Genomic DNA, 26,029 nt, shown 5'->3' on the forward strand with positions numbered 1-26,029 from the left:
CACACCTTACCCTGGGGATTCACACAGATGGGTAGGCTCATCCAGAGCTGGATCAGGCATCCACAGCAATGAATCCATTCCATGAAGCACATGCAGCTTGCTTGATCCTCCATTCATAGCTCCCAGCACTGTCTATAGCACAAGCACACTGTTGCTAAATCCAAAGCAGAACTACAGCTCCCAGCACAATCCATAGCGCGAGCACAAAAGATGTCCGGCATGGTTGAGTTTTCCAGGCTTTTGGAGTACCCTGCATCAGCCCACAGGGCTATCGAACTCCCTTTTAGCCCCTTACATCTTTGCATGAGTTCTGTCCACCTCCTACATGAAAAAGAAAATAGGAATCCTCCAGCAGTAATGGCTGCGAGCACATGGAAATCTCCTTTTATCGGGCACAATGACACCTGCTTTTGGGATCAGCCATGTTCCACCAATCCAAGAGCTCTGCCCTTGGAAACTCTAGGAGACCCTGTATCCACCATGAGGCTCCAAATGAAAAGGGGAACTTACGCCTCATGGTCCATACATAAGCTTAGAGCCTGGGGTAAAGTGGTCTTAATGAAGGGGGGAGAAGGGACCCTCTCAATGAGGATAAGATGTAGGAGGGCCAGATCATTTAGATTTAGAGGTTAGAGAGTGTTATCTAGTCAACAGTTTTGAGTTTAAATTAGAATAGCTGTGGGTGAGTTTGACAGGCTTTACCAGCATAGATATAGAGTAACTATGCTATGTAAGCCTTAACCCATACATGAGTCAGCAAGGGCCTGATATCCATGGAAGAAATCATTTTCAAATGTCATGGTTATTTGAGATGTAGATATTTGCTTTTATTTCATAAAAGCAATCAGTAAGGCACATCCAGACTGGTGTTGCTATGTTTTCTGTAAACATTTATACAAAAAGAATTGGATAGAATTCAGTTTTGCAAAGGATATTTTTTTCAAAAATTACAGCTAAATACTAACAATGTGTTGTGAGAGTTCTTTTTGTCAAGATTAGGTAACTGCTATCATATGATATTAAAGAACACAATAAACTGACCATTCTAGTGTAAAGGATTCTATTTTAGAATTAGCATCATACGAAAGGTAAGTCAAACGGCATATCAAAGGCTGCATTAGCATAGGAGAAGAATAAAGGTCATAACTACAAGAGGACCAGAGAAATAAATATATAACTTGCTGCTTGTGATGACCTTTCAAATATGTCTGTCTAGATAACAGACTATAAAAGCATTCTGCATTCCTAATTGCCTAAAATAATTCAACTTTTTTGTTGAAGGTCAGTTAACAATATAGTGTTTTCGAGAGGTCAAATACCAATCTAAAAGTCTTATATAAGGATATGCACATCTTCAGGTTACAAATATATAATTGCATTTAATTCTTTTATGAACACAGATTTTGAAGGTTACAGTTGTGTGTGGTGTCTAAATTGACACTGCATATATACTGTAAATATGCTTAAAATGTCATATTACCATACATCAGTTCAAGTGATTAATACATGGAACGAACAGGTGCACATATTTAATTTGATGCCTGCAGACTTTTGCTATCAGGAACACTTTATTGGCAATCATGTGTTACAATTGATACATTTATCAAAGGAAATACGTGTTATTTCATAAACACCAGCACTGAGTTATAATCCTTAATCTCTAATGCAAATTGTACGCAGGCATTAGCATATTTTCTCTATTGGGTGGTGAGAAAACAGCCCTTATATGTTGCTGAAAATATTTGCTTTTCTAGTTCTACTCTCTCCAACCTAAAACTGAAAAAGTTTGCTTATTTTGTTGTTCCAAACTTTTTAGTACTTATCATGCTTTTTCTCCTTATAATAATAATGATTAATAACATTTTATAGCACCTTTATACCATGGGACACAAAGTGCATAGAGGTATGGGACCTATTATCCAGAATGCTTGGGACCTGGGATTTTCTGGATAACAGATCTTTCCATGATTTGGATTTTCATACATTAAACATTAAATAAACCCAACAGGCTGGTTTCCAATAAGGATTAATTATATCTTAGTTTGGATCAAGTAGTTTTACATTCACTGTTTTATTATTACAAAGAAAAAGGAAATGTGAATTATTTGGAAAGAATGGAGTCTATGGGAGATGGCCTTTCCATAATTCGGAGCTTTCAAATTTCCCATACCTGTAATAAAATACTGATTGATGAAATGTTTCTTATTGTACTCAAAAAGCCTGGGTTAACAGATATGTTTGAGTCAAAGAATATGCTCCTTGAATTGAGGATTACATATTATGGGATCTACATTATAGAAAGTATGAGTATGCACTTGTAAAAACAGAGGCAGAGGGTTTGTAATGCCACATTCATATTACATACAGTGAGAGGCAGTGGGAACTTTAGCCCGAGATACATTTAGAGAGGAAATGGTTGCTGACAGCACAGACTCCTTTACCTTTCCAAAATGCAAGTTTACTTTAGGTCCAGAAGGTTTCGGTTTCAACACTGTATAGATAAAAATTAAGTCAGATATAATTTACATTGTTAAAAATGCTCCCATGCTCCACTTACTGGTAGATATGAAAACAACACCCACACAGGCGAAATAGGAGAATAAGCCAAGTCATGGTAACAACTTGGAAAAGAACATTGAATAGGAGAAACAATATCTTATTTGAAAGCAGTTCTGTTGTGCAGTGCTGGCTCTTTCTGAAAGCACAGGGTCAGGCACAATATTACAGCTAAATAATAAAAATGTATTGGTTAAAGAATAACACTTTAAATGATAATTAAACAAAGTGTTATTTAGTAATAAAAACTACACCATAAAAATCAGGACAAAATCTCTTTGATTTTTATGCTAATGTGACAATTCCTTTGCGTGAACCTGCCGCAGTGTTATATTGATGTTCCAGTGGAGACTTATTGAATAATATATTTATTTAGGCATGCTATAGAGACCATACCTTTAATTTGTTGCTGCTTTTGTGTCCCTACCCCTGCAGTTGTACACTGTAAGTGGGGATTATTAACATGTATGTGCTACTTGTGAAGATAATTGTGAAGAGAATTATGTGAAATTTGTTTTCCTGTTGACTGAAAACACTGATGGCAGGTTCTTCTGGCTTTCCTATCATCCATACTCCTATATTTATGCAGTGCTGAAGTTTTTATTTATCTTGATAGTTGAAATCTACTGGCTCCTATATCCACCTCACTAAATCCTTGTGCCATAAGTATATAGGGTAATTATATACGTTCCTGAGGACCTGATACAGAAATTTAAACTGCACTCCAATGAAAAAGTGATACATAGGGTTGGAATTTATTGCCAATGTAGATAAATTCCCTATGATTTAAATTACAAAACGAAAGAGATATTAAGTTTCATGAACTCAGATTGTAAAGCCTTGAATCCCTTAAGAGGTAACAAATATTAAGAATATCTGCACTTTAGGTTCAATTTAGGTCTGCAATATGTACATACAGTATGAAAATTGTGTTGCCTACCCAAATTACCCTTATATATATTCTACTGACTATCACCTTTAACTTTATTGTTATTTAATGTAGGGCTGCAAACTAAAAAAATGTAATTTCACAAAATATAATAGAAAAAAACAAAGATGTGACTGCATTAACAGTAGTTTTGGTCTTCTTTTCTTCTGTTTTAGGGTTGTTTCCAGCAGTTCTCAATTTGGCAACAAATGCCCGTATCACAACAAATGCTACATGTGGTGAAACAGGACCGGAGACCTTTTGCAAGCTGGTAGAGCATGTTCCAGGGCAACCTCTTAAGTATTCTCAGTGTCGCACTTGTGACCAGAAAAGCTCCATTCCGAACTGTAAGCTTCTCTTTCTTGCATTGATTTATTTTATATTCACCTAATTATATAGTATACCCATTACAAAACACAAAACAGTTCTACTTGCCATTGTCTATTTAAACTGTATTGAGTTTATTACAATTATTGCCTGTACATACCTGTAAAATAACAGTTTGGTATTCCATTTACTATTACAATTATAATTCTCCATTAGCACATTAATAAAATATATGTTTTTGCAAAAACAGAGAAAAGTGAGGCTAGAGGATAGAGTACAGGTATTGGACCTGTTATCCAGAATGCTCAGGACCTGGGTTTTTCCAGTAAGCGATCTTTCCATAATTTGGATCTCCATGCTTTAATTTACTAAAAAACATTTAAACATTAAATAAACCTAATATGATTGTTTGCCTCAGAAAAAGATTAATTATATCTTAGTTAGGATCAAGTACAAGGTACTGGTGTATTATTAAAGTGAAAAGGGAAATCTTTTTTTGAAATCTGAATTATTTGCTTATAATGGAGTCTATGGGAGATGGCCTTCCTGTAATTTGGAGCTTTCTGGATAATGGGTTTTTGTGTAAAGTATCCCACACCTGTAATAGAAAATATTTTAGTGATTGAGACTCTGAACTATGGTTTCCTCATAGGATAGTTTGACACTGGTGAAGACATTCATCCTTCCAATGATAATGAATGTTTTAGAATTGCTTTAACAAAATGACAGCTTAACATTTTTGGCAGGTACGATAGTTCATGTTTGCTGATAAAGTAACGTATTTAGCATTCCAGTAAAACATCCAAGTTTTACATTTATTTAATCAATAATGGGACATATGGTTATTAGTTGCTTTATTATTTGACTCAGGGAACATTGGAATCAAAATAATTATGAAAAAATGTCTAACATGCTTTCAACAGTACAGAGACTGTATAAGTAATTACAGGGATGGGAACAGCTTTAAGGACAGAATGGAGCACAGCAGATAAGGATGATCTCATTGACTTAAGACAGGAAGGGGCTCTGGGTACTTAGTATAGAACAATGAGGCACACATCCCGATTCCCAAGTACTAATAACCAGGAGCATCACTGCAACAAATTACGGCTGAATAGTATATTCCATAAAAAAATGTTGCCATCTCTTTTCCTGCTTCAAAAATATGTCCTCTTCCCCCATACTAAATTATAAAGTGTTTTTTTGAAATTAGACACAATAGGGATACCAAAGCATGAACGGAGTTCTACCCATGATTTGTCATTTCAAACTTAGCTTAAAAGACTTAGTTACATTATGAAAGTACAGTATTTTACATACATGCACACCATGAAGTTTCCCTTGCAATTTGACAATATATAGAAAAGGGTTTTTGTATTAGTAGGTTGACAGTATTTCTCTACTTCATTTGCCCAGTGCTAGATGTCTTATGGAATTATGGGATGCATGATGATAGAACTGTGGGAAATGGGGGTTTTAAATACATTTTTATTGTGTTTGAAACATGAAAATGGAACACCTTTGTGGTCAAAATTAATTTTAATGTGGATTGAGCAAATAAATTAATTTCTTCATAAATCCTCTCTTTTATCTGAAAACAAAATGTCATTATACAATGCTAGTTTCAGGCATTATCATATTTTATTAATCCACCTATATTTCAACTTAATGTTCTTTTCTGAACAGAGGTAGCTTGATGGATGTTCTGCTTGTTTAGTCTGCAAGAAGGCTAAATGGAATTTAAAATAAAAAAGAGAAACAATTCAAAACTGCCTATATGGTAATATAACAGACAGTGTATTTGGTTTTGAATATATTGTGCATATAACTCATCCAAATAGAACTTCCTGCTTTTACATATTTGAGTCAACAAGCTTTTGTACATCTTGCACAGAAATATGTACTAAACTGCTCAAAATTCACATGTGGCTTAACAACTTTTAAAGAATGTGTTACTTTTAACAGAACTCAATTACATGTTTTATTATGCAGAAATATAAATGCCGCCTTACTATATAACAAAGAGAAAATAGACGCAGTACGTTTTCATGTAAACTGGGTTCTATTTATTGAAAAAATGCCTAATGAGCTAGTAACAGAATGACACTACATGAAGGAGCGAGGCACTGCTACTGTATTTATATGCACTATTGAAATGTTAGTCTATGTAAAACAGCAGGAATAAAATTCTACACTTATCGATTTGGCGAAGTCATGCATAACAGTGTTATCTACAAAAATAACTGTATGCCAGTGAATAAAAAGAAACATAATTTTATTCAAAAGTACTTCTTAAACAGAAAGAAATAAAGGTTTTTTGTATGTTTATAAAACAAATATAGAACTTGATTTATCCACATAGACTACTCTTGTATGCTATATACTAGATACTAGAATGTAACTTAATAAAGTCCCATAAACATTTGATAAACTCAAAAATTAACATACCTGCTTATTGGATTGCAAACAGAGCAAAAATATTTTATCAGAAAGAAAATTACAAATTTAGGCTTGTCATTGTATGTGAATCCAACTCTACCTATTGGTGTACTAAACCAACAGTGCATTTAAAATGATTAGTTCCTCAACAACAGTGGGACCATGTTGCCCTTACCCTTTACTCTGAAATTCTAGTATACTGGTCCCTAACCAGTGGCTCATGAGCAACATGTTGTTCACTCAACCCCTTGGAGGTGCTGTCAGGTGCTTATTTTTGAATTTCAGCCATGGAGACAAGTGTTGGTTCCATAAAAAACAGGCATACTTCCAAACAGAGCCTCCTTTATGCTGCCAGCTCACATAGGGGCTACCAAATGGTCAATCACAGCACTTATCCTGCAAAACTCAGGAACATTTTTTAAACCTCAAATAATTAAGGTACAGTACATCTTCCTTATTTTGAAGGCTGAATGGCAAAATAAATATTTGGCTACAGTCTATAAATAATATAAAGAAAAAATCCTCCAGCGATAAGTCTCACCCATACTGTAGCGTTGAGCAGCTGTTTATAAGAATCTTGGGTATAGGCTATAGTTTAGTTGCATTTACACAAATGTGCCCATGTGTTGCACACTGTGCAACAAAATCAGTGCAGCTGTCATGAATTACACCTATTATCATAGGACTCATGTGGTTGATTAACTGATAGGATTTTATGATTTGATTATACAAACGATTAGTCAGATTTTGCTGAATGTCAAACCCTGATCTTTTAATAATGTTATAAAAACTTCAGATCAAACATTCAAAACCAGCTTTGAATTTCAAGATAAACTGAAAAAACTGATTGCATGGACTAGGCTTTGTACCCTGCAAGCCAGGTGCACCTCTATTGCTAGGCAATTGCTCAGAATTCTAAACATTTGTGGAAACATTCCAAGATCCTAATTACTAAATTTGAACTAGATTTAGTAATAGGTTAGATTTTTGTTGGTCAGATTTTTGTTGCCTGAGCTCAACAAAATAGTTTGATTTAGTTATTTTGCACAGAACTTTGCACAGGCACAAAGTCTACATAATCTACATTTTGAAATAATTAATATTCTTTATTTCCTGATGCTCACCAACTCTCCAAATTATTAACTTAAAACATTTGAATAAATCAGCAATCATTTATACTCAAAATTATTTTGCATTACATTAGATGTATTAAATCATACTGTAACTCCATACATACATACATAACATTTCTTTACTTAGCAGTGTAATCAAAAGACTTTAATTATAGATACATTTTTGCAAATATGAAATAGACCTTGCACATTTTAAAATTCTACTAATATTTTTCTTTCTATTACAGTGTTTCTCATCCAGTGCAACATCAACTGCTAGAAAAGCCTATAAATGCAAAGTCCTTGACATTATAGCTGCAATGTCAACACAACTGCATCTTTTACAATTGACTTTGCATTATTCATATTGTTTCATATTATTGTTTTTTTTTTCTAGTACGTCATCCAATTAGCCATGCTATTAATGGCAAAAACTCCTGGTGGCAAAGTCCAAGCATCCAGAATGGTATGCAGTATCACTATGTGACCATTACATTAGATCTTCAGCAGGTTTGTATACTTATGTATTTTATATAGTATACAATATTTGTGTGTGTGTGTGTGTGTGTGTGTGTGTGTGTGTGTGTGTGTATGTATGTATGTATATATATATATATATATATATATATATATATATATATATATATATATAAAGCAAGCAAATGTCACAAATATTTTATGAAGTTCATTAAAGCTTGTGGAGGCTGTAAATTGCGTGTATTCTGAGTATGCTCTTATTACCTACACTAGTATAGATCTGTTCACTTTCATTTTTCCCACCTGAGTTATGTTTTTACATGGATACAAAAATGTAATTAGATTGCCATGTTTAAAAGCAGTTAAAATTCTGTCCAGGAGATTATCTAGGTACCAGGTTCATCATATGCTAACAAGAGTCTCTATGTTAACAGATCTTATTCAGGTGTTGTGCATATCTTGAATCAGATACCTAGATAATCTTCAACATGTATGGACAAAAGATATCTGATTCAACAACTTTTGTATGTTTGTTCCAATTTTCTGTTTTAGTTAGATATGTTATCATGCTCTTCTTGGTTATTTTCTGAATGTTTTCTTGTTTCTGGTAAAATGCTAAATAAATAATATACATAAAGAAAATTCTGCCCACTAAATATAGAATCATTTTCCTTCAAGTACAGGTGCATTGAAATAACCTTATTTCTTGATAGAGTAGTGAGTACTTCTCTGTGCATGCAACCTTGCACAGATATAGTGGTATTGCATTATTAAAAAATATTGTGTACTTATACCTACATAAATATCTAACATAAATTACAGGGCATTTGGTACTATGTGCATACAGGGGTTGTGGAAGGTACTATATACTGTATACAGCATACACACCAATGCCAGCCATTACAAACCACTGCTATAATAAATACCCCTCTCCTGTGCATCAGATATAGGGTTCCATCATTTAGAAAAGGAAAAGGGCAAAGTTAGATTAATTCTATAAAATCAACATAAACTCCCATCATTAAATTTTACTACCGCCATCTTATATATAATAGTACCTTAGCTTTATATGGCACAGTGTACCCAGCATAAAATGGAAAATGAACACCCAGTATAATACAGCACAGCATAATAATAGTACAAACCCGCCCAGCACAGTGGACTAATCATTAAATGGTACAGTCATTGCGAACATAACATTGTGTATAATATATAATATTTACAGTGGTTACATCATTAATTTAAATAGTATAATGGTCATACGCACTTACCACCACAATTAGATTAGACACTTTGCTTCTTCTGCCACAACCAGTCTCTACTGTGACAGGCACAGCGTATAACTGAAACTTGAGCTCTGCATAGCTATGTATATTATAGAATGGCCAGTTCTTAGCAACCTTTCAATTAGTCTTAATGTTTTTAAAAAAAAATTATTATAGTTTTTTTTTATTAATTTGCCTTTGTTTTCTGTCTCATTCCAGTTTGCACCTGGCAGTCACTAACAACCCCAGCAGCCAAAAAACTTTTGCTCTGTGTGGCTACAATTGTATTATCATCATTATTATTATTATTTTTATTACATATTTTTCAATTTGGGTCCATATTGTACATATTATAGACTCTCATTCAAATTACTGCCTAATTGCTAGCAACCAGATTGCTGCTGAAATTCCTGGAGAGCTTCTGAACAAAAAGCTAAATTATTGCAAATCACAAATAATGAAAAATGAAAACCAATTGTAAATTATCTCAGAATATCACCCTCTACACCGTACTAAAAATGAATTTGAAGGTGAATAAGTCCTTTATCCAGGAGTCAACAATGAGATAAGTTTTACCATGAAATATAAATTCATGGGAAATTTGTAGAAGTAGGAAAAAGTCAGTGCTTTAAGGCTTTCAAGTTAGCTAGGACAGCCAAATCATTTATAAGGTACAAAGAAACCAATAAATCATGCAAAAAAAAGCTAAAATCAATATGGAAAAGGATATTGCAGCAAGCAGTAAAATAATCCAAAATTATTTTTTAAATATGTAAATATCAAAAAAATTAAGCAGGAAGGGGTGTAACCCTTAATATCAGAGAGGTGAGAACAAAAAAAAGCTGAGATTCTGAACTCATATTTTCTATCTGTCTACACAAATGAGGAACCAGTTAATGAAGGTTTCCTTCTTAATAGCCCCAATTCTAGTAATACAACTAATGATGCATGGTTCACAAAAGAGACTAGAACATGTTAAGATAAACAAAGGTCCGGGCCGGATGGTATTCATCCCAAGGTACTTAGCGAGTTTAGCTCTGTAATTGCCAAACCTCTTTACTTAATTTTTCAGGATTCATTGAGTTCTGGCATTATGCAGAGAGACTGGAAAATTGCTAATGTGGTGCTGCTATTCAAAAAGGGATCCCATTCTCAGCCTCAAAACTATAGGCCCGTTAGTCTGATGTCAGTGGTAGAAAAGTTTTTCAAAGGGTTAATAAAGGCTAAGATACTGGACTTCATAGCAAATCATAATACTATAAGTTTTTGCCAGCATGGTTTTATGCGTAATAGATCTCATTCTTTTTATGAAAAGGTGACCAGGGACCTCAATTCTGTGATGGAAGTGGATGTGATTTACGTAGACTTTGCTAAAGCATTCGATACAGTGCCACACAAAAGGTTACTGGTTAAATTAAGGAATGTTGGCCTGGAACATAACATTTGTACCTGGATGGAGAACTGGCTAAAATATAGACTACAAAGAGTGGTGGTAAATGGAACATTTTCTAATTGGACCAGTGTTAGTGGAGTACCGCAGGGCTCTGTACTAGGTCCCTTGCTTTTCAACTTGTTTATAAATGACCTGGAGGTGGGCATTGAAAGTACTGTTTCTATTTTTGCAGATGATACTAAATTCTGCAGAACTATAGGTTCCATGCAGGATGCTGCCACTTTGCAGAGTGATTTGACTAAGTTGGAATACTGGGCAGCAAACTGGAAAATTAGGTTCAATGTTGATAAATGCAAGGTTATGCAAAAATAATATCAATGCAAGTTATACACGAAATGACAGTGTGAAGGATCTAGGAGTTATTGTAGATAACAAGTTGCCTAATTCTGGGCATTGTCATTCACAGTCAAACTAAAGCAGTTCTGTCTTGCATAAAATAGGGCATTAACTCAAGGGATGAAAACATAATTATGCCTCTTTATAGGTACCTGGTAAGGCCTCATCTGAAGTATGCAGTGCAGTTTTGAACTCCAGTCCTTAAGAGGTATATAAATGAGCTAGAGAGAGTGCAGAGACATGCAACTAAACTGGCTAGAGGGATGGAAGACTTAAATTATGAGGGTAGACTGTCAAGGTTGGGGTTGTTTTCTCTGGAAAAATCATTATACTTTATAAGTACATTAGAGAACATTATAGACAAATAGCAGGGGACATTTTTACCCATAAAAAGGATCACCACACCAGAGACCACCCCTTCAGACTAGAAGAAAATTTTTTTTAATTGAAGCAACGTAGGTGGTTCTTCACAGTGAGGTTGTGGAATGCACTGCTGGATGATGTTGTGATGGCTGATTCTGTCAATGCTTTTAAGAGTGGCTTGGATGATTTCTTGGACAGACATAATATCAAAGGCTATTGTGATACTAAACTCTATAGTAAGTATAGATATGTGTATATATAATTGTAAAGCTAACAATGTCCAGCTAGTGATATGAGCATGGGTTACATTGCGACTAACACTTCGGGATCACGGATCCCACCCAGTGGAGTGGTCAGGGAGAAGGAGTCTAGCCTGACACCCTATCCACTGTGGTCCCTTCACTAAAGGTAATCTAGGAGCCTTGGGAAGCTACTCCCTGCTACAGATCCTCAATGGTGCCCACAGCTCTCTATCTCAACGTTACGTTCTTTCCACTGTTATATGTTTTTGATAAAGATATGTATTATCTGCCAAGCATTCAGATAACCATTATGGGAAAACCTACAATACACAAAAGGTATCATTTAAGATCACACTGTGGTGAGCAAAGTGCAATTTTTGGACACTTCCCATGTTATTGTATATTTTTGTATATTTTTATTTGTAAAGCGCTCCTTGAGGGCAAAGCACTGTACAACAAAACAATAAATTAGTAGTAACAAACAAGGGGTCATTGGAATAAAAAGTAACAATAAGTGCATTATTAGAAATACAATTCACATAAATATAATTACAATGCAGATTAAGTGCTCAGTGTCAAGGAAACAAAAGACTAGAGGACCCTACCCCGTAGGGCTTACAGTCTAAATGGGAGGGTAACATACAGACACAATTCAGAGGGGTATTAAGGTGCTGTGGGTTACAGTTTGTTACACTGTTATACAAGTGCCAGTTCAGGTGTTATCCAGGTGCTCCCAGAGGTAGTCTTTGAGTTTTGTTTTAAAAACATTGAAGGAGGATTCTCTCCTGAGAGATTCAGGAATGGCATTCCAAATATAAGGAGTCGCAAGAGAGAAGGGTTTGATACGGGATACAGCAGTAGTAGTGGGGGGTACAACCAAGCGGTTGCTCTGAGAGGAGCGGAGGTTTCGGGCAGAAACATATAGAGAGACAAGAGATGAGATGTAGTTAGGTGCAGAGGAATGAAGGGCTTTGAAGGTTATGAGGAGGAGTTTATAAGTTATTCTTTGTTTTATAGGAAGCCATGATAAGGACTTCAGCAGCGGAGGGGCCTGTACCCTTTTGGATGAGAGGAGGATAATTCTTGCAGCAGTGTTTAATACAGACTGTAGAGGGGATAGATGGGAGTTAGGGAGGCCAGTTAGTAGAAGGTTACAGTAATCTAGTCTGGATAGGATGAGAGCATGCATGAGCGTCTTGGATGTATCAGGTGAAAGGAAGGGACGGATTTTGGCAATATTGCGTAAGAAAAAGTGACAGGTTTTGACAGTGGTAATTGTGCACTTATAGTGCTAAAACTAGCCTAAAATGCACAATTATAGAAGCAAATTTGTGTCCACTTTTGTAATTGCATGAGTTGTAAAGAAACTGGCGTCCCATCCAGTGCACCAGCTTACTAGGCCTCACTGACAGTATAAGGAAGTTACTTACTAAACTCCAAATGCCAAGAACCAGAAAAATTCATGTTTTTTAGTATAAAATCTGAATTTTTAGTGGAAATCTTTTTTTCAGAAATTTATGATACCCCCAAGGATGTAAAAAGTCAGAATTAGAAAAATCCGGCATCTCAGACCTGCCGAGGTTGCATATAAGTCAATGGGAGAAGTCACAAAGATTTTTTTGAATGCAATAATCTGAGTTTTCAGGATTTCCGTGCAAATATCCCAAAAAAATTTCGGGCGGAAACTTGTACAAATGCTTACAATTCGTATTTTTCTTCGGGAAAGTTTATTAATAAATAAGACAAAAAAAACGTGTGGATTCGGTCTGAGTTTTTTTCAGAAAATTTTAAGATAAATTCAGCCCAAGGAAACTTAATAAAAGAAAATAGAGTTGTTATAATGCCCTACACATGAGCCCAGTGTATAGTATATGTGCCATATGTAAGGAAATGTAGGGGGGAAGCCGGTTACCCAAAAAAAAATTCACTCTTTTGCAGCCTATTATCCTGAAAAAAGGAAAAGATGCCTGCGTTTTTTTGGGACTTTGGTATCCTTGTGAATTTGCAAAGTTACGTCCCTTCGCCAGAGCACAACTTCGCCTGGTGATTGAGTGCGAATGAGCGCCAGCCTCTTTCGCTAGCAAAGTTCCAAAATGATGTCACGCGTTAGTCACTTCGCCCTTCAGTAAATCTGCCCCTTAGTGTCTACATGCGCAAGGCAACCCACTAGGGGACCCTGGAAGTGCCCAATTGGTGGTAATTCCAGACTTTCCTAACATACTTGAGCATAATTGTGTGCAGTTCACCACTAAAGGATGAAAGAATGCAATGGTGCTCATCATAAGCTGATAGGAGCATGTATGGGCAATATAACCTTTGTGAATTGTGTCAATATGGTTTAAATGTTATATCCACTCTAGTGATCCATGTTTCTAAATAACCCCTATATTCAAAATAATAAAAAAAACCTCAGAGAAAGGTTTGGTACTAAGCAAAAATATATTCGAGCTTTTGTTGATATTTTTAGTTCTTAGCAAAATGTTCTGGAAACGTAAATGCTTTTGTTGATACTTTACCATTAAATGCTGCCACTCTTAATACATTTTCAAATGAATAGTTTTGTGTATCATTTAAATACACATTGTTGAATGAACTACAATGCCCTCTCAAATAAATTAAATTATTTTATTCAAGACAAACATTTTTATTTACATACCCCAACATTCCTGTGACATTCCATTTCAGCAGCTGTTTTGGCACCAGCCTACAGAATGTTAGGAGTTTATGGAATGTATTGTTGCAAACAATATTTAATTGTTCATTTAATTGTTTAATTCAAATGCAGTCTTTCTTGCCGAAGTTGACAAATATGTTCCTCAAATTGTTTTACAAAAATATGATGCAAAATAGAGATGGAATATGATGATTATTCTATTATTGATGTAATTTTGCAGAGGAAAATTGTAGAGGTTTGTGGGGTTTTTATTTTTATGCCTTTCCCTTTATTAACTAGCAGTTGCCAGGTTTCTCAAAAGTATACAGGTCGAGAGCAGTGGAGGCTTCAACTTCTTGTATCCATAGTCTTAATCTGAAAAATAAAACAGAACTGAGATCTTTATAGAGTCGTTCTAGAAACATATTAATGTGCCAAAACATATATGAACTCCTCAAACTGTCTGATCATTCCAATCACATTACTTTAAATGAATATTCCAGTCCTTATTTACTTAGATACACATATAAATGCTGAATATACAGTGTTCTGTTACACAAAGGAGCACTGTTGAATAGATTCCAAAGACTATAGCATTACTCTGCAACTATTCAGATCTACCTAGTAAGCTTTCCTAAGCCATTATTTCTGCTGAATATGTCCCTTAGTGAATATTTTGCTAAACCTAATTTTAGAACTATCATGTGGAGTGTTTATCTAGTTATTTGGTCTTACTAGAGCATGGAAATGAATCTGTTCACATTGGTTTGACCAAACATCCTTCTTGAAATTAAAACTGCAGAACCAAACCATATTGCTCTTTAGGGGGAATTCTTGAAACAAATAAGCCTTTCAAAGAAAGTAGGCTAGGGACTGTTAGAAAGATTAAAGTAACAAGACAGCTGAGGACAACAGTAAGGAGGGTACACAGGTAATAAGGCAACATATTTTGCTTACAAATGCATTAAAGAGGTAGATTTTTGACAGTTTTATAACAGTTGTCTTTTTGTGGTTAGTGGTTAGTCCTGCAATTTCAAACTTTGGAATTTCTGGTTGATAATGGTTTAAATATTTGGCATTAGAGTGGAAGGCAAATAAAAGAACAATATTGGTTAGGGTGAGAAGGGCCCTTCGAAATGAAAGTCAGATTCTGAGATTCATATTCATGTCTTATACTGCAAACATAGCACTGCCTTAAAACCAAAAATGCGAGGTGTTAACCTTTACTTATAGGTGGAGACTGAAGATTACTACTTAATGTGCCTGTGGCCAACTGTGCATCCAGAACCACTGGTTTAACAGCACAGATACAGCCTAATAATTTAGAGGCATGTATCTGAACTTGCAGTCCATCTGCTCTGAGTTTAGGAGCATGCATCCATGCATGCACATGTCCTGTTGGTTTTGGTGCACACATAAATTTGGCGCCTCGCTTCTGACTTGGCAAGAAATTCAAATATTTAAAGATGCCCTGTCCATTCAGGCCCTTGCCCAATGTAGGTCTATTGTTCCTGTATATGATTCTGGTTTGATTTACTGTTCCTAGACCTTTTGCTGTCCTTGACTAGTGATGGGCAAATTTATTCGCCAGGCGGGAATTCCCGCGATTCGCCACTGGTGTGAATATTCACTGCCGAAAATTCGCCGTCGTAAAAAAATGGATGCCAGAGTCAGTTATTTTGGAGGCGAATTTTCTTCGGCGAATGTGTGCCGGCATCCAGAACAGACGCCGGCATTAAAAACAAGACGCCGGTGCCGTTTCGCGAAACGGGACAAATTCGCCCATCAATATCCTTGACCATTCCTCTCTCCTGCCTGAAATGACCATTGTCTGTTTACTGACTACTCTTTCGGATCCTGATTCTGTACTGCGCTGTCTGACTGGTTATTGACCCCAAGCTGTTCAACTACGCTTTGCTCTAACCCCATTACTCCTGTTACATGTTCCGGTTCCCTGGCCTGCTCAGAACTCTCGTCTTGGTTCTCTCACTTTAAGTCCTGGTGACATCCGAGTAGCGAAGGGCTCCTCCCGATGTGAAAGGCGACTGTTATGGGCAGAAGCATGAGCCATGACCGGAACCTTGGTGTCTGTTTATGGTTTTAGGATACCAAATGTGATTGGATCTTTCTGCAATTTGGATCCCCATACATTACTAAAAAATCATTTAAACATTGAATAAACCCAATAGATTTTTTTTGCCTGCAAAAAATTATAATCTGAACTGGGATGATGTACAAGGTACTGTTTTACTATGACAGAGTAAAAGGAAATACTTTTTAAAAATCTTTGTAATATATTAATTATAATATTATAAATGGAATCGATGGGAGATGGCCTTCCCATAATTCGGGGCTTTTTGGATAATAAGTTTTCGGATAACAGATTCCATACCTGTAATAAATAAATTTGCAAAAACGAAGACCCATTTAAAAGATGCTTAGAATATGTCAACATTGCACTGCTAGCCATACATGTAAATATCTATTTATAAGTAGCAGTAGCCAAATGTACAGATCTTTGCCCAGCTTGGCCAACCACGTGCTGGCTCGAATCAAGCTAATTTGGTCTTTTGGCGATGAGTCAACAATCAGATAATACTGCAGGTCTACTCAGCTCTTACAAGATATCATCAATGGTCTGACAGATCAGGCAAGCGCCATTGCAGTCTTGAGAAGGCAGTGACAAACAAGGTACACATGAGGCATTATTTATTGTGATATATCCTTTAAAAATAGATTTTAGAAATTGTTCAGCAAAAGTGATATAGAGGTCATGGGAACCAGAACACTGCAGAAAAAAACAGAACAAAACTGGAGATACAGAAAAGAATAAGTACAACATTAACATTTTATGTTGGAGGAAAGAGGACAACTCTGTGTGCCCTTAAAAATAAAGCACAAATAGAAAAGTATTCTTTTTTTACAGCTGCATGTACTGTATTAGCTCCCTGTAAAACATGTCATATTTTTCATTATTCGGAATTTTCAAATTTAGAAACATTTTAGTTTACTTGCCACATGCAGCTGCTTGTACTAATATATTTGTTCTTTAACAAGTCTTAGACAATTCCAAATAAAATGTTCACAACAGTGCAATGTAGGAACGATATAATTATAATGTTAGGTTATTTTACATCATAGTAGTATTACCCGCAGTTTTTTATTACGTAGCATTACACATATCACCAAACTCTTCCAGCTTTTTGTCTGCCCCAACTATTTTTTTAACAATATTTTTAGTCCAAATATTCCGGAAATGTCAATTCTGTAAACAAACTTAATTTGTATGCTATTATAGGTTTAGATAAATAACCTTTAATGAAAGTGCAGATCAGAAAAATAAACGTAATTATAACCCTACGCTGTATCATTCCCAGAGGGCATGGAAAAGGCACGCTGTGTCAAAGGAAAGTGGAACAGAAATTCATAACCGAGGACAGCAAAGCACAATATTATAACTAAATTATATAAAAGCTAAAATAATAAGGTCACAGTCTGGTTTGATTGTAGCGTGTTGTTTCACGCATCTAAAAGAGATCAATGCCTTCAAATAAACTGAACTATAAAAATAAAATGTTCATGCACCATGGGATAGCAACTTTAGTTCAGGCAGTAGGGGAACGTAAGATTGCTTTGGAAATTTAAAGATATTTTCTTTAGGTTGGAGTAATAAACTATTTAGCTCAGGTGTGGTTTGTGCATTTTAATAACTGACCTTGCCACAAGATCTTAAAAAATACACAGTTGCCATTGTTTACTCATTTAGAAAAAAATCCAAATCAAAGATATGAATCACCTCTTATAAATAATTAAATTAAAATGTATATCCATATTTTCTTATAAGTTAAACATCCTGTATGCATAGATCTATGCATATGAAAATGCTGTATTTATAAAGAACTACAAATGGTGTTTGAGCATGTAGAGCAAAATTATTTTATTTTATTTTGCCTTAAAAATGTCAATGAAAATTGATTTCTTAGTTTTCGCAACACAGTAGTCAATATTGGTTTCTTTCCTATACTTAGGACAAAGTTGAGAATAGCTAATAAGACTTAGTTTTTGTGTTTATCATTATGGTCACTATACATAATAGAGGAATTTCCACATAAAAACCGTATAATGAAGGAAAATGTAAACTAGGCCAAATAATTAAAAATGTTAAATTATGTAAGAATTATTTGTAAATGTAAGTGTAATTTTTAAAAGTTTCTGTTTATTATAATTCTGTCTTCTCTTTCCCCCTGACTATTCATACCATTGAAACACTAGTTCGATCAGCTGTCAGCTCTCTTCCAGCCATGATTCCAATCCCACAATGCTTTGTGTGTTCTGTGATTATCCTTCTTTCAACAGCAATTTATTTACAAATAGCTTAAAATAATTTTAATTAATAAAAATTAGTACATTTTTATTAATTCAAAAAATAAGAACTGTGTGCTTAAATAGAACTCTGTGGACAATGGCATTGCTGTAATTTGGGCTTTGTGCATTGGGTTTTCAGATATCAAATCCCATACTTGTATTTGATTTTGGTATTATTATGAATAGAATGTGAGTTAAAACTATTAAGAAAAGTACAATTAATCAGCCAGACAGCCTGTACTATTGTGCAAAACAAAGATTTTAGACTTTTTTTATGGTTTAAATGGTTTTGCTACTGCTTGCAAAACGTGTAAACTGCTATGACTTTAACTCATGGAGTTTTAACACTTGCTGGTTTCCTGCTACAGATATGGGATCCGTTATCCAGAAACCTATAAAACTCAGAATTACAGGAAGCCCTTCTCAAATAGACTCTATTTTATTCAAATTATTCAATTTTTTTTAAAAATGTACCTTGTACTTGATCACGATTAAGATATAATTAATCCACACTGGAGGCGAGACAAACCTATTGGGTTTATTTAATGTTTAAATATTTTTTTTTTAGCAGACTTAAGGTATGGAGATCCAAAGATCCATTTTCCTGAAAACCCCAGGTCCCAACCATTCTGGATGATAGGTTCCCATACCTGTATTTGTTAAAAAAAATTGCTGGCAAATTACTTTTGTTTAACTCCACCCCCAAAGCAACTATCCTGCAATGACTGCACCTTTGCCCTTCTTTTTTCTCTTTTTAAATCTCCCTCCAAATCAATTATCACCTTACATTGAAAAACACAGTTTAAACTGTATTTGCCAACAAATCATGTCCAGTTAATGATAATAAATTTCATTATTATTATTACTGGTTTAAAAAAGTTGTCAGCTTTTATATATTACTTTAGATATTGATATGTCTTCTAATATTATGAAGTTTGAATAAAAGTAGAAGGTGAAATCATATGTCCTTATAACCTTACAGCGTTGCCAACACAGCAGTAAAATTCTATTGGAAACATCCAATTAAACTAAAAGTACAAAGGCAGATAGGTCACCATCCAACAGGCATATTCTGAACACATTTGCTGGAACTTGAAGTTATTTGTTCCATTATGTTCCCGATTGCATTTAATCATGATTCTTAAACAATGGACTGATAGAAAAGTGGATTGGATACTTTTGGTCTGTGGTTATTTCATCAACTAACATTAATTCACTATTAAAGACAAGAGAACGGATTAAAGATCTTTTGGTTTTTTCTAAATCTTAGTTTATATAAATATTTAGATGCATTACACAATACAATTGTTTTTTTTTTTTTTACAAAAAAAAGCCTCTAGTAAAGGCCTACTACCACAAGGGAGCGCAGGTGGCCATGTTGGGGCATATGCATGCATATAATGAGTGAGTACTTCAGCTCCATCCCCTATCGATATGCTAGATGTGGGTGACATAGTGCTCGTAAGGGACAGCATTGTTTTCCACACTGAACAAATAGAGCCTGCGCTTCAGTCTGCACTCCAGAAAAACAATACTATTATTGCCACAAAATATATCTCTAGCAAGCACTTCATACCAGTTGGAAGTGCATTCCACAAAGTTGGGGCACACTCACTACTTATGCCCATATGCCTTAAATTGAATGAAAGGGAAGGTCCGAGGCAGGTGGAAATGACAGGGCTGCATTGTACTGAATCTGAACTATAGATTCTATAAGAGGGGAACTTACAGCATTGGGGAGAAAAAGAGGCTCATGGAGCAACCACTGCCAGGGCCCAGTGTAGTGAGGGGTGGAGAAGTGGCAGTGGAGACTAATGAGAGAGATAGGTTTGTTACAGTTAAGAGTGGAAGGTGGTGGTGAAAGGGTTGGGGTATCTAGCCCACAGCTGGTCCAAAGCAACAGTTTCTCCATTTTGGGTTGAAGATGCTGGGGAGGACAGCTCTGAACTGACTGATGTATGGAGCAGGCTAACTTTCAGAGCAACACATTCAAACAAAAAAGCAGCACCAGGGAAGCCAAAATTTGTAGATTAAAAAGTGAAATTTATTGCATAATCTTTAAAAGTTACAGTCGCATGCCTCAAACATCCTGTGGGCTGTATGCTTAACGTGTTTTGTGGCTACCTGCCACTTCCTCAGAAGCTAATTGCCCCTCCCATAAAACACATTAACCCTTACATTGCCTTATAGAATAATCGCATCCATATAACCCCTAAATATCAGAGAATCAATCACTGTTAAAAATGTATAAAGCAATAAATACATGAATTTTGAAAGTGCAAATAATAAGATCAATGATATATCAATAATACCCACTTATAGATAATAATTGCATAGTGTAACTTAAGGCACTACAACATTTTCACAGGGTTAAACATGGAACAAAAATGGGAAATGCTGCCTAATAAATATACAGTACATGTCAGTATATTCCCCTTGTAAGCAAGGAACGTCGTTGCAAAGCAAAACCTCTTTGGTTCATTAGAAGTGTTGGTATTGAGGTGAGCAAGAAAAGATGTGCTTTTAAGGCTTTCAAGTTAGCTGGGACAGCCAAAACATTTATAAGGTTCAAGGAGGCCAATAAATCATGCAAAAGGCAAGCTAAAATCGATGGGGATGAGGAAGGGATTGGACCTTTAATACCAGATGGGAGTCAGCTGGTTGATGAGAACAGAAAAAAGTTGAGACTCTGAACTCATATTTTTTGTCTGTCTACACAAATGAGGAACCAGTTAATGAAGGTTTCCTTCTTAATAGTCCTAATTCTAGTAATACAACTAATAATGCTTGGTTTACACATGAAGAAATTCAAAAGAGACTATAACGTGTTAAGATAAGCAAAGGCCCGTGGCAGCATGGTATCCATCCCAGGGTACTTAGTGAGCTTAGCTCTGTAATAGCCAAACCTCTTTACTTAATTTTTCAGGATTCCTTGAGGTCTGACAGAGAGACTGGCGAATTGCTAATGTGGTGCCACTATTCAAAAAGGGATCCCGTTTTCAGCCTCAAAACTATAGGCCAGTTAGTCTGACATCAGTTGTAGGAAAGCTTTTCCAGGGGTTAATAAAGTATAAGATACTGGACTTCATAGCAACTCATAATACTATGAGTTTGTGCCAGCATGGTTTTATAGATCTTGCTAGACTAACTTAATTTCTTTTTATGAGAAGGTAAGCATTGAAAGTACTGTACTCTTTCTATCTTTGCTGATGATACTAAATTGTGCAGAACTATAGGTTCCATATAGGATGCTGCCACTTTGCAGAGTGATTTGACAAGTTGGGCAGCAAACTGGAAAATGAGGTTCAATGTTGATGAATGCAAGGTTATGCACTTTGGCAAAAATAATATAAATGCAAGTTATACACTAAATGGCAGTGTGTTTCCTTAATGGAGAAGGATCTCTGGGTTTTTGTAGATAACATTCCGGTCAGTGTCATTCTGTGGCCACTAAAGCATATAAGGTTCTGTCTTGCATAAAAAAGGGCATTAACTCAAGGGATGAAACTATAATTATGCCTCTTTATTGGTCCCTGGTAAGGCCTCATCTGGAGTTTGCAGTACAGTTTTGGGCTCCAGTCCTAAAGAGGGATATAAATGAGCTGGAGAGAGTGCAGAGACGTGCAACTAAATTGGTTAGAGCGATGGAAAATTTAAATTATGAGGGTTGGGGTTGTTTTCTCTGAAAAAAGGCACTTCCGAGGGGACATGATTACACTTTAGGGCAGGGGCACACAAGCAGAATCGGGGAGAATTAGTCGACTGGTGACTAATCGCCTCTTCTGCAGGGCCACAATATCCCCGAACTGCCTTCCCCTGCTATAATGAGAAAATGTCTGCGCAATGGCACTCACGTCGCTTTGATTTCCAAAGTCCCCTGAAGTTGCCCCACGAGGAAACTTTGGGTGACTACGGAAATCAAAGCGATTTGAGTGCATTGGCGCAGGCGTTTTCTCATTATAGCAGGTGGAAGGCACTTCGGGGATATTGTCGCCCTGCAGAAGAGGCGATTAGTCACCAGGAGACTAAATCCCCCCGACTCTGCCCTTGTGTAATCATGTCCCCTCGCAGGGCGGTTCGGGGAAACTGTCACCCCGCAGAAGAGGCGATTAGTCGGCAAATGACTAAATCTGCCTGTGTGCCCCTGCCCTTACAAGTATATTAGAGGACATCATAGACCAGGGGTCCCCAAGCTTTTTTACCCGTGAGCCACGTTCAAATGTGAAAAGAGCTGGGGACCAAGTCCCTTGGGGTGCCAAATAAGAGCTGTGATTGGCTATTGGGTAGCCCTTATGTGGACTGACAGTCTACAAGATGCTCTACTTGGCACTATACTTTGTTTTTATGCAATTAAAACTTGCCTTCAAGCCTGGAATTTAAAAATAAGCACCTGCTTTGAGGACACTGAGAGCAACATCCAAGGGGTTGGAGAGCAACATGTTGCTCACGAGCTACTGGTTGGGGATCACTGTTATAGACAAATACATAGTAACATAGTAAGTAAGGTTGAAAAAAAGACACACATCCATCAAGTTCAACCTTTTTTTAAAAAAATCTGCCTAACTGCCAGTTGATCCAGAGGAAGGCAAAAAAAACCCATCTGAAGCCTCACCAATTTGCCTCAGAGGGGGAAAAAATCCTTCCTGACTCCAAAATGGCAATCAGACTAGTCCCTGGATCAACTTGTACTATGAGCTATCTCCCATAACCTGTATTCCCTCACTTGCTAAAAAGTCATCCAACCCCTTCTTAAAGTTATCTTTTGTATCAGCCTGTACAACTGATTCAGGGAGAGAATTTCACATCTTCACAGCTCTCACTGTATAAAACCCCTTCCGAATATTTAGACGGAACCTATTTTCTTCTAATCGGAATGGGTGACCTTGTGTCAGCTGGAAAGACCTACTGGTAAATAAAGCATTAGAGAGATTATTATATGATCCCCTTATATATTTATACATAGTTATCACATCACCCCTTAAGCGCCTCTTCTCCAGCGTGAACATCCCCAATTTGGCAAGTCTTTCCTCATAGCTAAGATTTTCCATACCTTTCACCAGCTTAGTTGCCCTTCTCTGTACCCTCTCTAACACAATAATGTCCTGTTTGAGTGATGGAGACCAAAACTGTACGACATATTCTAGATGGGGCCTTAAAAGTGCTCTATACAGTGGAAGAATGACCCCCATCTCCCATGACTCTATGCCCCTTTTAATACAGCTCAAGACCTTATTTGCCCTTGATGCTGCTGACTGGCATTGCTTGCTACAGCCAAGTTTATCATCTACAAGGACTCCAAGGTCCTTTTCCATAATGGATTTGCCTAGTGCAGTACCATTAAGGGTATAAGTGACTTGTATATTTTTACATCCCAGGTGCATGAGTTTACATTTATCAACATTGAATCTCATTTGTCACTTAGCTGCCCAGATTGCCAGTTTGTCAAGATCCTGTTGCAAGGATGCCACATCTGCAAACACTGATATATTACTTACAACACCCTCCCCATAGTCATTAATGAACAAGTTAAATAAAAGTGGACCTAATACCAAGCCCTGGGGGACCCCACTAAGAAACTTACTCCAAGTAGAGAATGTCCCATTAACAAACACCCTCTGTACCCGATCCTGTAGCCAGTTTCCTATACATGTGCAAATTACTTCATTAAGCCCAACAGACCTTAGTTTAGAAAGCAGTTGTTTGTGGGGCACAGTATCAAACGTTTTGGCAAAATCCAAATAGATCACATCTACTGCCCTCCCACTGTCCAGCATCTTACTTACCTCATCATAAAAAGCAATCAAATTTGTCTGACATGACCTATCCTTCATAAAGCCATGCTGATTGCTGCTCATAATGCCATTCACTAGGACAAAATTTTGTGATCCCTTAACAAGCCTTCAAATTTTGCCCACCACAGATGTCAAATTTACTGGCCTATAATTGCCAGGCTGAGATCGTAATCCCTTTTTAAATATTGGAATAACATCAGCTTTTCTCCAATCCATTGGCACCATACCAGATGAAAGTGAATCTGAGAAAATCAGAAATGGGGGCTGGCTAAAACCGAACTAAGCTCCCTTAGAACCCGGGGGTGTATGCCATCAGGCCGTGGAGCCTTGTTTACATTAATTTTCATTAAAGCTTTATGAATCATATCCTGAGTCAGACACTGACTAGATTGAGCTGAGCCATTAGTGCAGCTATAAAGTGAGCCTGGGAACTCAGACTCCTCTATTGTATACACTGAAGAAAAGAACTGATTTAACACATTTGCCTTTTCTGTTACAACCATACTGGTACCATTATTTAATGGAGCAACACTCTCAACCTGCATCCTTTTACTATTAATTTATTTTAAAACATTTTTAGGGTTAGTTTTCACCTCCATCGCAATTATATCTTCACTTCCTTTCTTTGCCTTCCGGATTGCTGATTTACAACATTTATTACAGTTTTATATTCATTAAATGCAGCTTCTGTCCTAACAGATTTGTAGTTTTTAAATGCTTTTCTCTTCTTTCCTATTAACTTCTTTACTTCTGTATTAAGCCACATAGGATGATTCTTAGAGCTTCTACATTTATAAATTGAGAACAGTAATGATTTAATATCATTTTAAATGACAACCATTTCTGTTCTGTGTTTTTAGCTGAAAACGTTATGCCCCAATCAATACTCTGTAGGGCAGCCCTCAAGGCACTAAAATTAGCTTTTCCAAAATTCATGGTTTTTGTTGCCCCAGTATATATTTGTTTTTTGCACCAGACATTAAATGATATAACATTATGGTCAATATTGCCCAGGGGTTCAATGACTTGCACATTTGCTATAAGTTCTGGGTCATTTGAGATCACTAAATCCAGAATAGCATTTTTACTGGTAGGCTCCTCAACAACCTGTAGCAGATTAGTAGTCAGCACAACTGCAACTCACTTCTTTGGCTGGGTGCACGTCCTCCAGTGGCCACCTTCCACTGGCAATATTAGCGAAGAAAGTTAGTCCAGCACCCACTGTTTCATGAATAAAACGGCCTTTATTGGACCAAGGGCATTACAGCAACGTTTCAGACCAAACTGGTCTTTTATCAAGCTTGATAAAAGACCAGTTGGTCTGAAACGTTGCTGTAATGCCCTTGGTCCAATAAAGGCCGTTTTATTCATGAAACAGTGGGTGCTGGACTAACTTTCTTCCTCAACAACCTGTGCCATAAAATTGTCAAGCAACAAGTTTATAAATTTGTTCCCATTAACTGATCTAGCAGTACTGTTTCTCCAGTCAATATCTGGTAATTGAAATCCCAGATTATCATTACTTTACCCAAACTAGCAGCCTTTTCTATTTGCATGAGTAGCTTCACCTCCTCCTCCTTACATTAGGGGGTCTATAGCATATGCCTACAATTCATTTGCTGGACTCTTTACAATTGGTGAAGAACTCCACCCATAAGACTTCTGCCCTCTCATTTTCTAACATAACCTCCTCCTTTATATAAGCTTTTAAATCCTGCCTA

At 36.3% G+C, this 26,029-nt stretch overlaps 1 protein-coding gene across 1 annotated transcript in view; it reads left to right on the forward strand.

Annotated features, from left to right (window-relative positions):
- LOC108716137 (laminin subunit alpha-2-like) overlaps nt 1–26,029 on the forward strand; it is a 433,274-nt gene that overhangs the window by 80,490 nt on the left and 326,755 nt on the right. The window contains exons 2-3 of the mRNA XM_041562932.1: nt 3,661–3,831; nt 7,760–7,872. Coding sequence (XP_041418866.1) covers nt 3,661–3,831; nt 7,760–7,872 — 284 coding nt within the window. The remainder of the gene's footprint in view (nt 1–3,660; nt 3,832–7,759; nt 7,873–26,029) is intronic.

The sequence above is a fragment of the Xenopus laevis genome, chromosome 5L (genome assembly GCF_017654675.1).
Source record: "Xenopus laevis strain J_2021 chromosome 5L, Xenopus_laevis_v10.1, whole genome shotgun sequence".
Taxonomy (NCBI): Eukaryota; Metazoa; Chordata; class Amphibia; order Anura; family Pipidae; genus Xenopus; species Xenopus laevis.